This window comes from Micropterus dolomieu, linkage group LG16 (genome assembly GCF_021292245.1).
Source record: "Micropterus dolomieu isolate WLL.071019.BEF.003 ecotype Adirondacks linkage group LG16, ASM2129224v1, whole genome shotgun sequence".
In the NCBI taxonomy this organism is placed as follows: domain Eukaryota; kingdom Metazoa; phylum Chordata; class Actinopteri; order Centrarchiformes; family Centrarchidae; genus Micropterus; species Micropterus dolomieu.
Window position 1 is genome coordinate 5,604,749 of NC_060165.1, and position 11,216 is coordinate 5,615,964.

General features: G+C 41.3%; 1 protein-coding gene across 1 annotated transcript; it reads right to left on the reverse strand.

The window, feature by feature from the left end:
- Window positions 1-232: 232 nt before the first annotated feature.
- Window positions 233-9,406, reverse strand: LOC123985202 (NXPE family member 3-like). Its single transcript, XM_046072644.1, has 6 exons — window positions 9,392-9,406; window positions 5,554-6,012; window positions 4,327-4,622; window positions 2,367-2,437; window positions 934-1,140; window positions 233-852 (listed from the first exon to the last, which is right to left on the reverse strand). The coding sequence occupies exons 1-6, from the start codon at window positions 9,404-9,406 to the stop codon at window positions 299-301; spliced, it is 1,602 nt and encodes a 533-aa protein (XP_045928600.1). The 3' UTR covers window positions 233-298.
- Between the last annotated feature and the right edge of the window lie 1,810 nt (window positions 9,407-11,216).

Consider the following 11,216-nt stretch of genomic DNA (forward strand, 5'->3'; position numbering starts at 1 on the left):
CTATCTACAGGGCTTCTGTATGTGTGTTTATGGCAACAGTACATTTTCTAATGTAAGAGACATTTCTATATAGTTATTTTTTTAACACAAAAAGAAAAAAAATGTTACAGTTTAATGTTTTTGTTTATCTTGGTGATCTTGTTTTAGCTGTATGTCTATTTTTGTGTAAGTACATTGAGAGAGGAACAAAAACAGAGTCAAATTCCTTGTATGTGTACACATACCTGGCCAATAAATCTGAATGTGATTTTTAATCTGCTTCACTTGATTCTGCTACAGTTAGTGAGCAACCACACATCTAACCGCCCTTTTGAGGGCATATGTAGGACAAGAGAACATTAATCATATTCTTAATAATGGGAGGAGGTGGGTGGACGTCGTGTGGCAGGTGGTGGGCGAGGCACATCTCCCAGGCATCCACCAGATGAACATTCAGACCTTTGAACACAGCTCTGAGCACTTTGTCACCGTTCACCGCATACCAGTCGCTGTAGCCTAGCGCCATAGTACAAGTCAAAGCTCTGGGGTTCGCGGTCCGGATGACGACCAGTGTGTCTGGAGCCCTGTCCAGTAGCCGCACCACCGCCCTGCGGATGCTCTGCAGCCGCCGGATGTAGACCTCCATGGGGAAAGGGGTGAAATGAGCCCAGATGCTGAGAGCTACGACAGTGTCGCTGCCTCCGGTTAAGCCATCTAGTTCATTTGCAACGTAACGCAGCTCGGCGGTTGGAACAATGGTATAACTGAGAGGAGGACCATGGCAGCGATATGTCACCAAGATGTTGCTTGCATAGTCCAAGGCCATGAAAGGTCCAACTTGCATCGGGCCGCGCAGGTTAAACTCCTTAAGATCTAAAAGTATTGAAGAGAACAGATGAAGCTGCAGTGTGAACAAAATCAAACTGTTGGCAGAAATCCCTGTGGATCAGTTACCTGGTAGTGCTGCTCTGAAGTACTCAAACCACTGCCTGATGGTGGAGTCTTCATACAGGTGGACCTTCTTGCCTTTCAGACACTGACTGATGTCAGAGGAGGTGTTGAATTGTTGAACACTGGTACCAATTATTGCTTGCCATGCACCCTGGTAGTAATAGCCAGAAGGTCCAGACTTCACAATGCTGCTCTTCACCTCTGGTTGACCTGCGAAGAAGTTAAAGGATAAGGATGGGCGTATTTTATACTGTCATAAAATCCCATAAAACAAACAAAAAAAACAAACAATGTCTCTCCCCAACCTGTTTGTGGAACTCCAGTCAATTTGTTACTACTGAAGACATAAATCCATGGAAATATGTCAACTTTATTTTATTTATTTTTTTATATTTATATATATATATTTTTTAAAGGTTCAGTTCATTATTCAACGTATGCATTTGTTGGACTATTTTCAGCAGTGTATAAATACGTATTTGGTGCACTACTGTTCAGCAGGACAGTGGGTTTGGAACTGTATTGACACAAACTACAGTGCCCACATTCATTGCGATAAAAGAATGTCACTTGTAACAGTGTGGTCTGTTTTGTCCAGACCTTAAAGTCTGGACAAAACAGGGCTCAAGTTGTCCAAGCAGTGGAAGTCAGAGACCGTTGTGCCCACATCTTTACAGAGACCTGCCCCATCAACATCCCAGATCAAGCACTCGTCATGCAGACCTTGTTTGGCAAGATGAGAGGAGGTGGATTCTTCTGTGATTCTTGGTGCTCAAACGCAATTGAGATGGTCAGACTTTTATATGAAGATGAAAACCATATTACCATCTTGTTGCTGTGGTTTACATTCAGATGCAAATTCCAAATAATGCACGGTGGAATGTTGGGTGGGTGTATACGCCCATGTTGCCTCTTTAGCCCAGTGTTTATTTTATTTAGTTAAAATATTACCATGTTTTAATACACATTTAATTATCTGTTAAGTTCTGTGTGTGTAGCATGAAGGGTGAAAAATAAACAACCTTGTACCTTGAAAATTAGCCATTCACAGTCTTGTGAAATGTTTTGAGGCTCAAATTTACTATCTAGAGACGTAAATGGTCTAATTATTTTGTAGTTTACTGGGATTACAATCTTATTGGACTTCATATACCTCACAAGAAGTATGAATGTACAAAACTGGTCTTCAAAGCTGGAAGAAACTATGTTGATGCCAACGAGAACAAACAGGCATCTGTTTTAACTTCTAAAAGTGGCTAATGTACCTGCTAGCCGCTAATAAAATCAACTAAAGCTAATATGGGGGATGGTAAGTGATTAGTTGTTTACAAATGTCATCTTTTCTACCCGTTTCATTGTTTGAAGCATATTTTGTTTTGAACAAGAGTAATTGTATTATTATTATTCAGTAATGGTGGCAGTAAAAAATGCTTTACCTTTCTTTTTTGGCATCACAGTGACACTGGCAGCTCCCGAAGCCCGAACAGAGACTTTCATGTTGACACCACTGAAGAAGAGCACATATTATAGAATATTTCTTACACATACACACCACAACATAAATACAAGAAACGAGGACATGAATGAGAAATAAAAACCTTTTAATTAAAGTTAAAACAAAAACACAAAAATGGGAAACAACTGCTTGAAAATTTCCTTCAACATTACATTTAGCTGACGCTTTTATCCAAAGCGACTTACAATTGCTATACATGTCAGAGGTCGCACGCCTTTGGAGCAACTAGGGGTTTAGTGTCTTGCTCAGGGACACAACGGTGGATGTCTTACAGTGGGAATCGCACCCAGGTCTCCCACACCAAAGGCAAGCATCTTATCTATGCGCCATCACCACATTAGAGATAAAGTTGCACTATTTAATATTTTCATATAAACAATGGGTCAGATGACTGTGTATACTGCGCAAGGCGTTGCTTGTAGTGACAAACCCAATATTGCGGTTTCCTTCAGCTCTACAGATTGTAGTAACATCTTACAGCTTGTTTTATAGCCTGCCATTCTGGTTGAGTCGAGACATAGAAGGCAGTGTTTTCATCAAAGATGTAAACTGTACTGGATGTAAACTGTGGGCAAAAGCCTGCCACTGGCTGTGTATTACACACAGTATACCCCTTTTCAAAATCCCTTTAGCTACTTGAAACAGCAACAACCTCAGTGTTATGATCTGGTCAATCAACCTCTGCAGACTTAAACTCCAGCCCTTCACCTCAGAATTCACCTGATCACCGGCCAGTTTAGTGGCAATTCGCACGCTATGGCCTCTGCGTCTAGTCTCTCAGTCTAGTGTCTTTTTCACTTGTCTTGTGCCTCAACAGTTTTTTTGTCTCAGCACATGGAAGCACAGTCTTCTTTTTTGGAACTTGTATGCCTTCTCTCCGCCACTGCCCTACAGGATTTTAACGTTCACCGTCCTGTTTATTGTTCAAGAAATCTTCTTTGTAAAATCTAACCCCTGCTACCATGTCTGCTCTTGGATCTTTTGTGCTCAGTTTACCACTCAGGCAAGCAACCTACATTCTGAAAATAGTTACCCTAACCTGGTCGCTAACAGCTCAAACATAAACAAGCCAGTGGCTGTAACCTTTTCTTTTGCTGGGATATAGCCATTTAAACAACAAGTTGTGCAAATGTTCCACCAAACAAGCTCCTCCAGACACTATTTTGCAGGGGCATCGTCGCTGCATTCAGGGCTTAGCACCACCAAAGACGATTGTAATTGGTTTAAAAGATTTACAAACAAGCCAGAGCATTTTTCCCCTACTGTAGAATGATAATGGGTGCAGCCAGACCTTTCTCCAGAGCTGACACAGCGCTGTGGAGATATGTCTAGCTATGTGAGATTACATCAAAGAACGCTGTGATTAACCAAATTATTCACTACATCTCACTAAAAAGCAGACAAAGCTAGCAACTATAGCTGATTAACATAACGGAGCCAGATATTTCCCTGGAGACAGAAGCTAAAACGCCTTACTTTTGCCATTAACACAACTCCAAATGAATGCTAATGTTGCTCCATGTCTACTGGATGGGTAAATAGGCCACTGTTTAGCATTATCAACTTTATAAGGAGATAATATGTAGCATGTTTATACTTTGTTACACTGTCCCAAAGTAGAAAATATAAATGTAAGTGTGCAAGACTTATCTAAGATAAAATGTATAAATTTACAATAAAAACAAATGAATTACAGTAAATTCCTATCCAGTGTTCTTATTGTCTACTCATATTATTCTGATGGATTCATTTGATTTGGATTATCTTAGAGTAAATCTTCAGTCAGTGTTTACTGCCTGTAGTTGAACTTTGGGAAACTTCCCATCAAAGAAATACATATTTATTAGAAGTCACACACACTTGTTTCTCTGCTTCCTCACCTTTGAAAGAGTTTCTCTTCCCCTGCCTTGAGATTTTCTTTAAAAACTCCCCTGGAGTGGCTGATCCTGGTATCACAGCTCAGCTTCTTTGGCTTGTAGCAGAACCAAGGCTCGCCTGTACGGAGGTCAGTGTAATTGCACAGCGGCTGCTGGGTTGGACGTAGGCAGACGTTACAGGTAGTGGTTTCAGAAAGAGAGCCTGAACGGAAGAGGCTGTGGAAATAAACCCTGTCTGGCTGTTCACTGTTCAGCCTGCGCAGCACTGTGACAGCCTCACTAGGGTGAACCAGCGTCACCTGATGGGACAGAGAACCAGAATTTTCACTGTCCAGTCCTGGTCAGTCATGTCAATGAAGACAAATCAAGTACTAGTGTTTTAAGCTGCACACCTTGTCTCAGGTGTAGTTACCTGGAACTCCAGTTCTATGAATACATGAATAGCCCTCGGGCTTCGCTATTGGTTTACCCTAACAAGGTTCTGCCTCAGCACCTGAGACAAAAGTTTTGCACTGGCTGATGGGGGGTAGCACCCTTCCCCTATTATGGATTTATTGCTCGTCTCCCTTTGAAACTCAACAACAACCACCACAACCACCTGGGCTTGTGGTTAGAGAGCTACTGGGGGCTATTTCAACATCATCTTCCCCTTACTCACGTTATGAGTTAGGGCCCATCTCTCAGTGGGTTGCTTCTAGACAACGTGACATGCTTCTGAAACAGCCTGTGTTTCAGTGTAGCAATGTGGAAGTGTTTAGATGTTCCACTGGCAAAATGAGGGATGGAAACCAGAGGTGTGACGCTTCGCTTGTGACACAGCCTGAGCGGTACTAGCCCAGTTAGCAGAAGTGTGCTGTGGAAACAGAATTAAGGTTTATCACGTTGTGTCCATCTAATAAAGGAGATGAGCTTCCTTTATCAGTTGTGTTCATTAAGATGCAAAGTTTCCCAGAAGAATTTAGTGCTCTTCTTTTAAATCACACCATTTAACAGTAGAGCTGTGAGACAAATGTAATTTCCATTCTATGTACAGACCACTGACTAGACATTGAAAAGCATACTTGAACCTTCTTGTGAGCTGAGTTTCACAATTACTAAGGAATTCAAGTGGTGCGAGAAGTGAAAGTTAACAGGGGTATCAACAGTAACTCAGGGGTGTGGGGCTTTTGTGAATGATCAATTGGACACCTACAGTACAACTAAATTCAACATGATAGTGTTCAGGCTCACCTCAACCTGTGCGCTTCCTTCCCAGAGTAAAGAGAACACAGCAGAGTAGGAGCCATTGAGATGATCCACCACTTGTCCAGCCACACCTGCACCAAGCTTCAGGTTGTGCAGCCTGGAGAATAACAGATCTCCCCCAGACGTTTTTGGGCGACCGTTAAAGTCATACATTTTGATCATAACTTCCAGCTGATCCCCTACGCGCCACTCTCCTCCTCCCCTCCCTGGTGGGAGAATGGTGAAGCTGCTGTGGGCAGGATCACTGGTCTGCTCCAGGGAAAGAGGATCTGGTAGAATTGAAGTTTCAGGCCAAGCAATGGAGTCTAGTAGGAGGCGTTCCTCCAGAACGTCCGCAGGGGACGGTGGCTGGAAGGTGCAGAAGCTGTCATGCATGTTACGGTGAGTGGAAACCCTTGGGTATATGATGGTGAAGTTCACTTTATGCTGAAACTCTCTGAAACTCTGAAAACAGAAAGAGTTGGTGACAAAGATGCATCAACCAAGTGTACTAAAAGCAAATTAACTAAATAAAATAAAGGGCCAAGATGGAGCATAAAACAATAAATATTGTTAGGGGTTTGAAGAACAGTTGCGTTGTTAGCTGTGGGAATTTCTGCGTTTCCCATCTTCCCCTGTGGCCTTCTCTATGTTCTTGAAACTGAACCATGGGGAAATGCAGGAGTTTCAAGATCTGGAATCTGCTTTACACAAGATTTTGTTTGTGTGTTTCAATGACTTTCTCACTGAAATTATTGAAATGGGCTATTTTACATCATTGGCCCAGAAGCACTATAAAGGCTCTTTCATACCTCTCTTTGACATGAGAGACAACTGTTTTCATGGCTGAGAGATAAATGGAATTTTGTCCGTGACAGAAGTAAAGTATGTAGTTTAATAAAATCACTTAAATCAATTAATAATTTTTTATTGCTTATTTGGGAATGGGTTGTAACCTCACATAAAAATGAACCACACACCTGCTTTCTCTGTCCCTTGGAACAGCCACTATGCTGAGGCCTATGTGAAGAAATCAGGTCGGATTTTCTGCATGCTCTCTCCCGAACCTCCTGCCTACTGAGTCTGAACTGTACACTCAGCAACAACACTGCAGCTAATGAAATGGGGTCCACTAATGCAAAAAAAACGGCCGGCTCCCAGCAAAACATAGACTCCAACACAAACTTCAGTAAGGATAATAAACAACAAAAAAGTTTTATGTGCTGGAGCCTGTTGGGCCAAACAAGAATCAAATCGTCAGCAGGAGAAAACCAAAACACAGTCAGTATAGCCGCAAGCGGCGATTCGCGGGTTCATACCTTTTTTCGCAATATCGCCATCAAAGTTATTTCACACATACGGTTTAACATTGTTATTAAACACATCCTGCAAGTTTTGTAACAACTGGACAACAATTTTCTGATCTATAACTCAATTTGTATCATTCCACATCCAGTTACGATGCATTTATAGCGCCCTCTAGTGGTCAATTTGAATGAGACTTTCAGGGTATGTGTGAGGTGGTGATGTAGACATATCCTGCAAGTTCTGTGTTGATTGGACAAATAATATGCATTTGTAGCCTGTTTTTCGTTTTATCCCCTGCAGTTTGTTTGCATTTATAGCACCCTCGGGTGTTCGATTTGAATGAAACTTTCAGGGCATGTTTCAGTTACTTATGTGGACATATCCTGAGAGATTTGTGAAGATTGGAGAATGAATATGGGATTTATAGTATAATTTGTGTAATGCTAAGCACCTGTCTTGCACTTGTAGCGCCCCCTAGGGACGCATGTACATCAAAATGTCCAGTATATCCGAAGCACCTATCTGAACATATCCTGTGAGTTTTGTGATGATTGGCCACGCCCCATTCAAAGTTCATTGGTTCATATCTTGAAAAGTAATTGAGATATCGACATGCTTTATACAACTTTTAATAGGCTTGATCCAATGATGATTCACTGAAAATATGGTGGCAATCAGAGTTACGGTCTAGGAGGAGATGTCAAAAATGTGATTTTCAAAAAATTCAAAATGGCGGAAAAAAACTCTAGACGGACCTTAATAGTCCTTGAGGCTTTTTTGTAGAGCACATTGAGCTGCACCTGTGTGAGAAATTTTAAGTCAATCAGACTTACGGAGTAAGGGACGTGGCCTTTCAAAGTTTGCATTTTTAAGCCTTAATTATAGCGCCACCATGTGGCCGATTGGGTTCATATTTCTGTGGAAGCTGATGAGTCAAGGAGAGACCTTGCCTCAAACACCTTACATTTGTTTTGGATGTAAAAAGCGACCCAGAGATAGCTTTCATCCTATTGGACAGGTAAACTAACATTACTGCAAAGCATGTGAAATATATTGATGGGGATTTTATGTTTTAGTTAGCTCAATTTTGAGAACATTAGCTAACACCAACCAGTTGCTAATGTTATCTGTTGCTAAATACTGTGGTTGCAACGTTATTATTTCAAAGTGTTGTTTTTAGCCTGCAAGAAATGTGATAACGGTACAAAATGTGGACAATTTGTTTATTAGCCTATGGATGCAAGGCAGGGGCATTGGCATGGATCAATTAAGAGTTATTTTCATTTTACCTATACTCAAGTTCAGAGCTTCTTCAGTGGTCTCAGTCACTGTAACTTATGTGACCCACATAATATACAGTAATGAAACATAACGCTGCAGACAACAACACGCAGTGAAAGACCCATTCAGTAAGTTGCAGTAACATTATTTACTGTGGTCTAACTGTTCTACTAAAGTGTGGCAACAATCTCATTTATAATATCTGGTTATCTCTTTTTTCGGGCTTTATTGCTAAAACATGTATTACCTATGACAGAAATACAGTCACTGGAAAAGAAGGATGGGGTTTTTGGTTCAGGAGCAACGGACCACAGTCCACCCAGTTCGGTCAACCGGAACAGGCACCACGGCGGGTGCAGTGATGGCCCAGCTTTGACTTAAGACTGATCCTTGGCCAAGCAAAGGAAATTAGAGAGTGTTTTTGTAGAGACCTGCCCTGTCAACATCCCGGATCAAGCACTGGGCAATAAATGTTCCGTGTTCTGTGCTGTCAGTGCAGGACTCCGGCAAGTTCAGTGGAGGTGGAGGTTGCACTGCAGAAAGTTCTGGGTGTATACGTGTATGTATATAGTCATTGTATATAAATAACTGTATATCTTATGGTGAGGTTGATATTGATAAGACGAGATATGAGTGGGTTGCTGTACTTTTTAAGTGCTATAGTGTTTAAGACAATATGCATCCTCTAAACTAGTTAGCATTGGTTCTTTTGTAGTGTGCTGTGTGTGAGCTGCCTCAAGCAAGCCAACAGAATGATTGAGCACAACATATTCTGCTACTGTCCATCTACATATTTTAATGTATGTTATTTTATTTGAAACATTAATTGACATGCCTGTAGCGTTGTTAGTTCAAAGAGACGTGCCCGAGTGTGCTTTGTGTGAGCTGCCTAAAGCGAGCCAACTGTATGACTGACCAGTACATATTCTGTTCCTGTCAAGATAATAAACGGCTGCATTGAGAGATACACAACGAGTCGTGGGGTTGATTAAACCGGCCAGATACAGTGAAGTGTAGCTGAGCGCGGTTACACAGGAGCACACGCTTCGAAACATAGTGGCTGCAATCTGAAACCTCACTACTAGATGCCACTGAAAACTACACACGGCTCCTAGTGCAGGATTGTCAGGAAAAATACCATTTAACTCAATTTTAATTTAATGGCAATAAAGATTTTTACTATTATTGTGAGTCAACATTGACATTTCTAAGAAGGTCTATTCTTCAAGTTGTCCCAGTGAAACAAAGTTCTCACCTTTAGGAAGTCCATGTTACCTAGCCCAAAGATTAAGCCAAACACAGCCAGAAAGAGGAAGATAGTGCCGTACTTCAGAAGGCATCTGCTCCCTCTATCAGTCTTCATCTCTGCATAGCACTGTGGCCACTTCATCTGGTACTGAATTACAAAATAAAACCAATGGTTATGCTAAAGAATATTATTTACTAAAACTTTGAGTCAATTGGGACTTTCTCTTCATACAGATAGTGTGGCATGTCTGTCTTTCGGTCATTGTTACAAAACTACAACCAGTCACCCAGGACATTCCTTTATCAATCAACCATATCAGAGATACCTGTGTGTTGGGGTTTAGGGTTAAATACCCTCAATAGGTAACACTTTATTTTAAGGCCATCAATATATATTAAATAATGCCCCGGCCTTTCTGTGTGGAGTTTGCATGTTCTGTGTGGGTTCTCTCCGGGTACTCCGGCTTCCTCCCACCATCCAAAGACATGCAGGCTAGCTTAATTGGTGTCTCTAAAAATTGTCCTTAGGTGTGAGTGTGAGTGGTTGTTTGTCTATGTGTGGCCCTGCGATGGACTGACGACCTGTCCGGGGTGTACCCCGACTTTCGCCCGAAGTCAGCTGGGATTGGCTCCAGCCCCCTGCTACCCTGTACGCAGGATAAGTGGTTGACGATGGATGGATGGATGGATGGATGGATAATGATGATTATTACTATTATATTGAATTTCTGTCAATAGATCCTCAAAAATATTACACACTCGATCTTTAAAGAGAAAACTGATAGCCAATTACCTACTTCAGTCTCATGAAATATCCACACAACGAATTTGGCATTTGATTAATAATATAACAAGATTACCATTCTTATACATATATTAGGGCTCAACCCAAAAAGTCGAAGATTTGATGCTTTCATAGGAGGAGCCTGATTCAACTGTCAATCTCACAGTCGAAGCTTCGCAGTGAAACAAGGATGATGCCATTTTGGCGATATGGGGGTGCTCAACGTCTGATTTTACATAGAACTACCAGTTTTCTCCCAATATGTTAATATACAGCCTATTACAATATACATTTCAACGTTTAATGTTGTAAATAAACATGTAAAAAGAAAAAAAACTTCCAATAAATGTTTTTAAATTGCGTGAATAAATCCTAAATTGTAACCCTAACCCTGGGTTGTCAGTGCGCATGTGTAGGCGTAGCGTGTATGTGTGTAGTGGCAGGAGGAAAACGTGATGAAGAGACGGAGCCACAGCTTCACCAGTGTTGTGCGGAGTTGTCCGGACCTCACAGGACTTTAGGATAATTTATCACCGTTGATGAACCACAAAGAATATTATATTGTTTTTAAACAGCCGCTACTTGAAATAGACCTGTGAGGAACCGCGACATGCATGCGGTTGTCGGCAGCACGGCAAGATCAAATTAACTTAAATTAACTAAACTACGACTAAATGAAGACAAAGTAATGGGCGTGTGTGTGTGTGTGTCTTTGTTCTGCCATTTATGTGTCTCGCGTGCACAAGCGCACATGGTCAGACAAAGAAAGAAAGTGCTGTGGGAACTTAAAGTTTCCTCCTGCATGTGTGTGGTTGTGTTTAAGGCCGAATCAGAAGTATATTTCTGTTTGTGTGATCTGTGTAATGGAGCCGAGTTAAAAGGAGTCAGTTAGCATGCAAAGACTGTGTCTGTGTGAAGCATAACATTTCTAACAATTTTGTAGCAGCCGAAAACTATGGTTACATAATCTTACGTTAACAACGATCACAACAATAAAACCTCTATGAAACAAAAACACATCAATGTATATTTACAAAAGCTAAACCAT

Coding starts and splice junctions, on each gene's coding strand:
- LOC123985202 (XM_046072644.1), bottom strand. Junction 4,623..5,553: donor AAGGAAGCGCACAGGTTGAG/GTGAGCCTGAAC, acceptor CTGTCCCATCAG/GTGACGCTGGTTCACCCTAG. Junction 853..933: donor CTTCAGAGCAGCACTACCAG/GTAACTGATCCA, acceptor CAATACTTTTAG/ATCTTAAGGAGTTTAACCTG.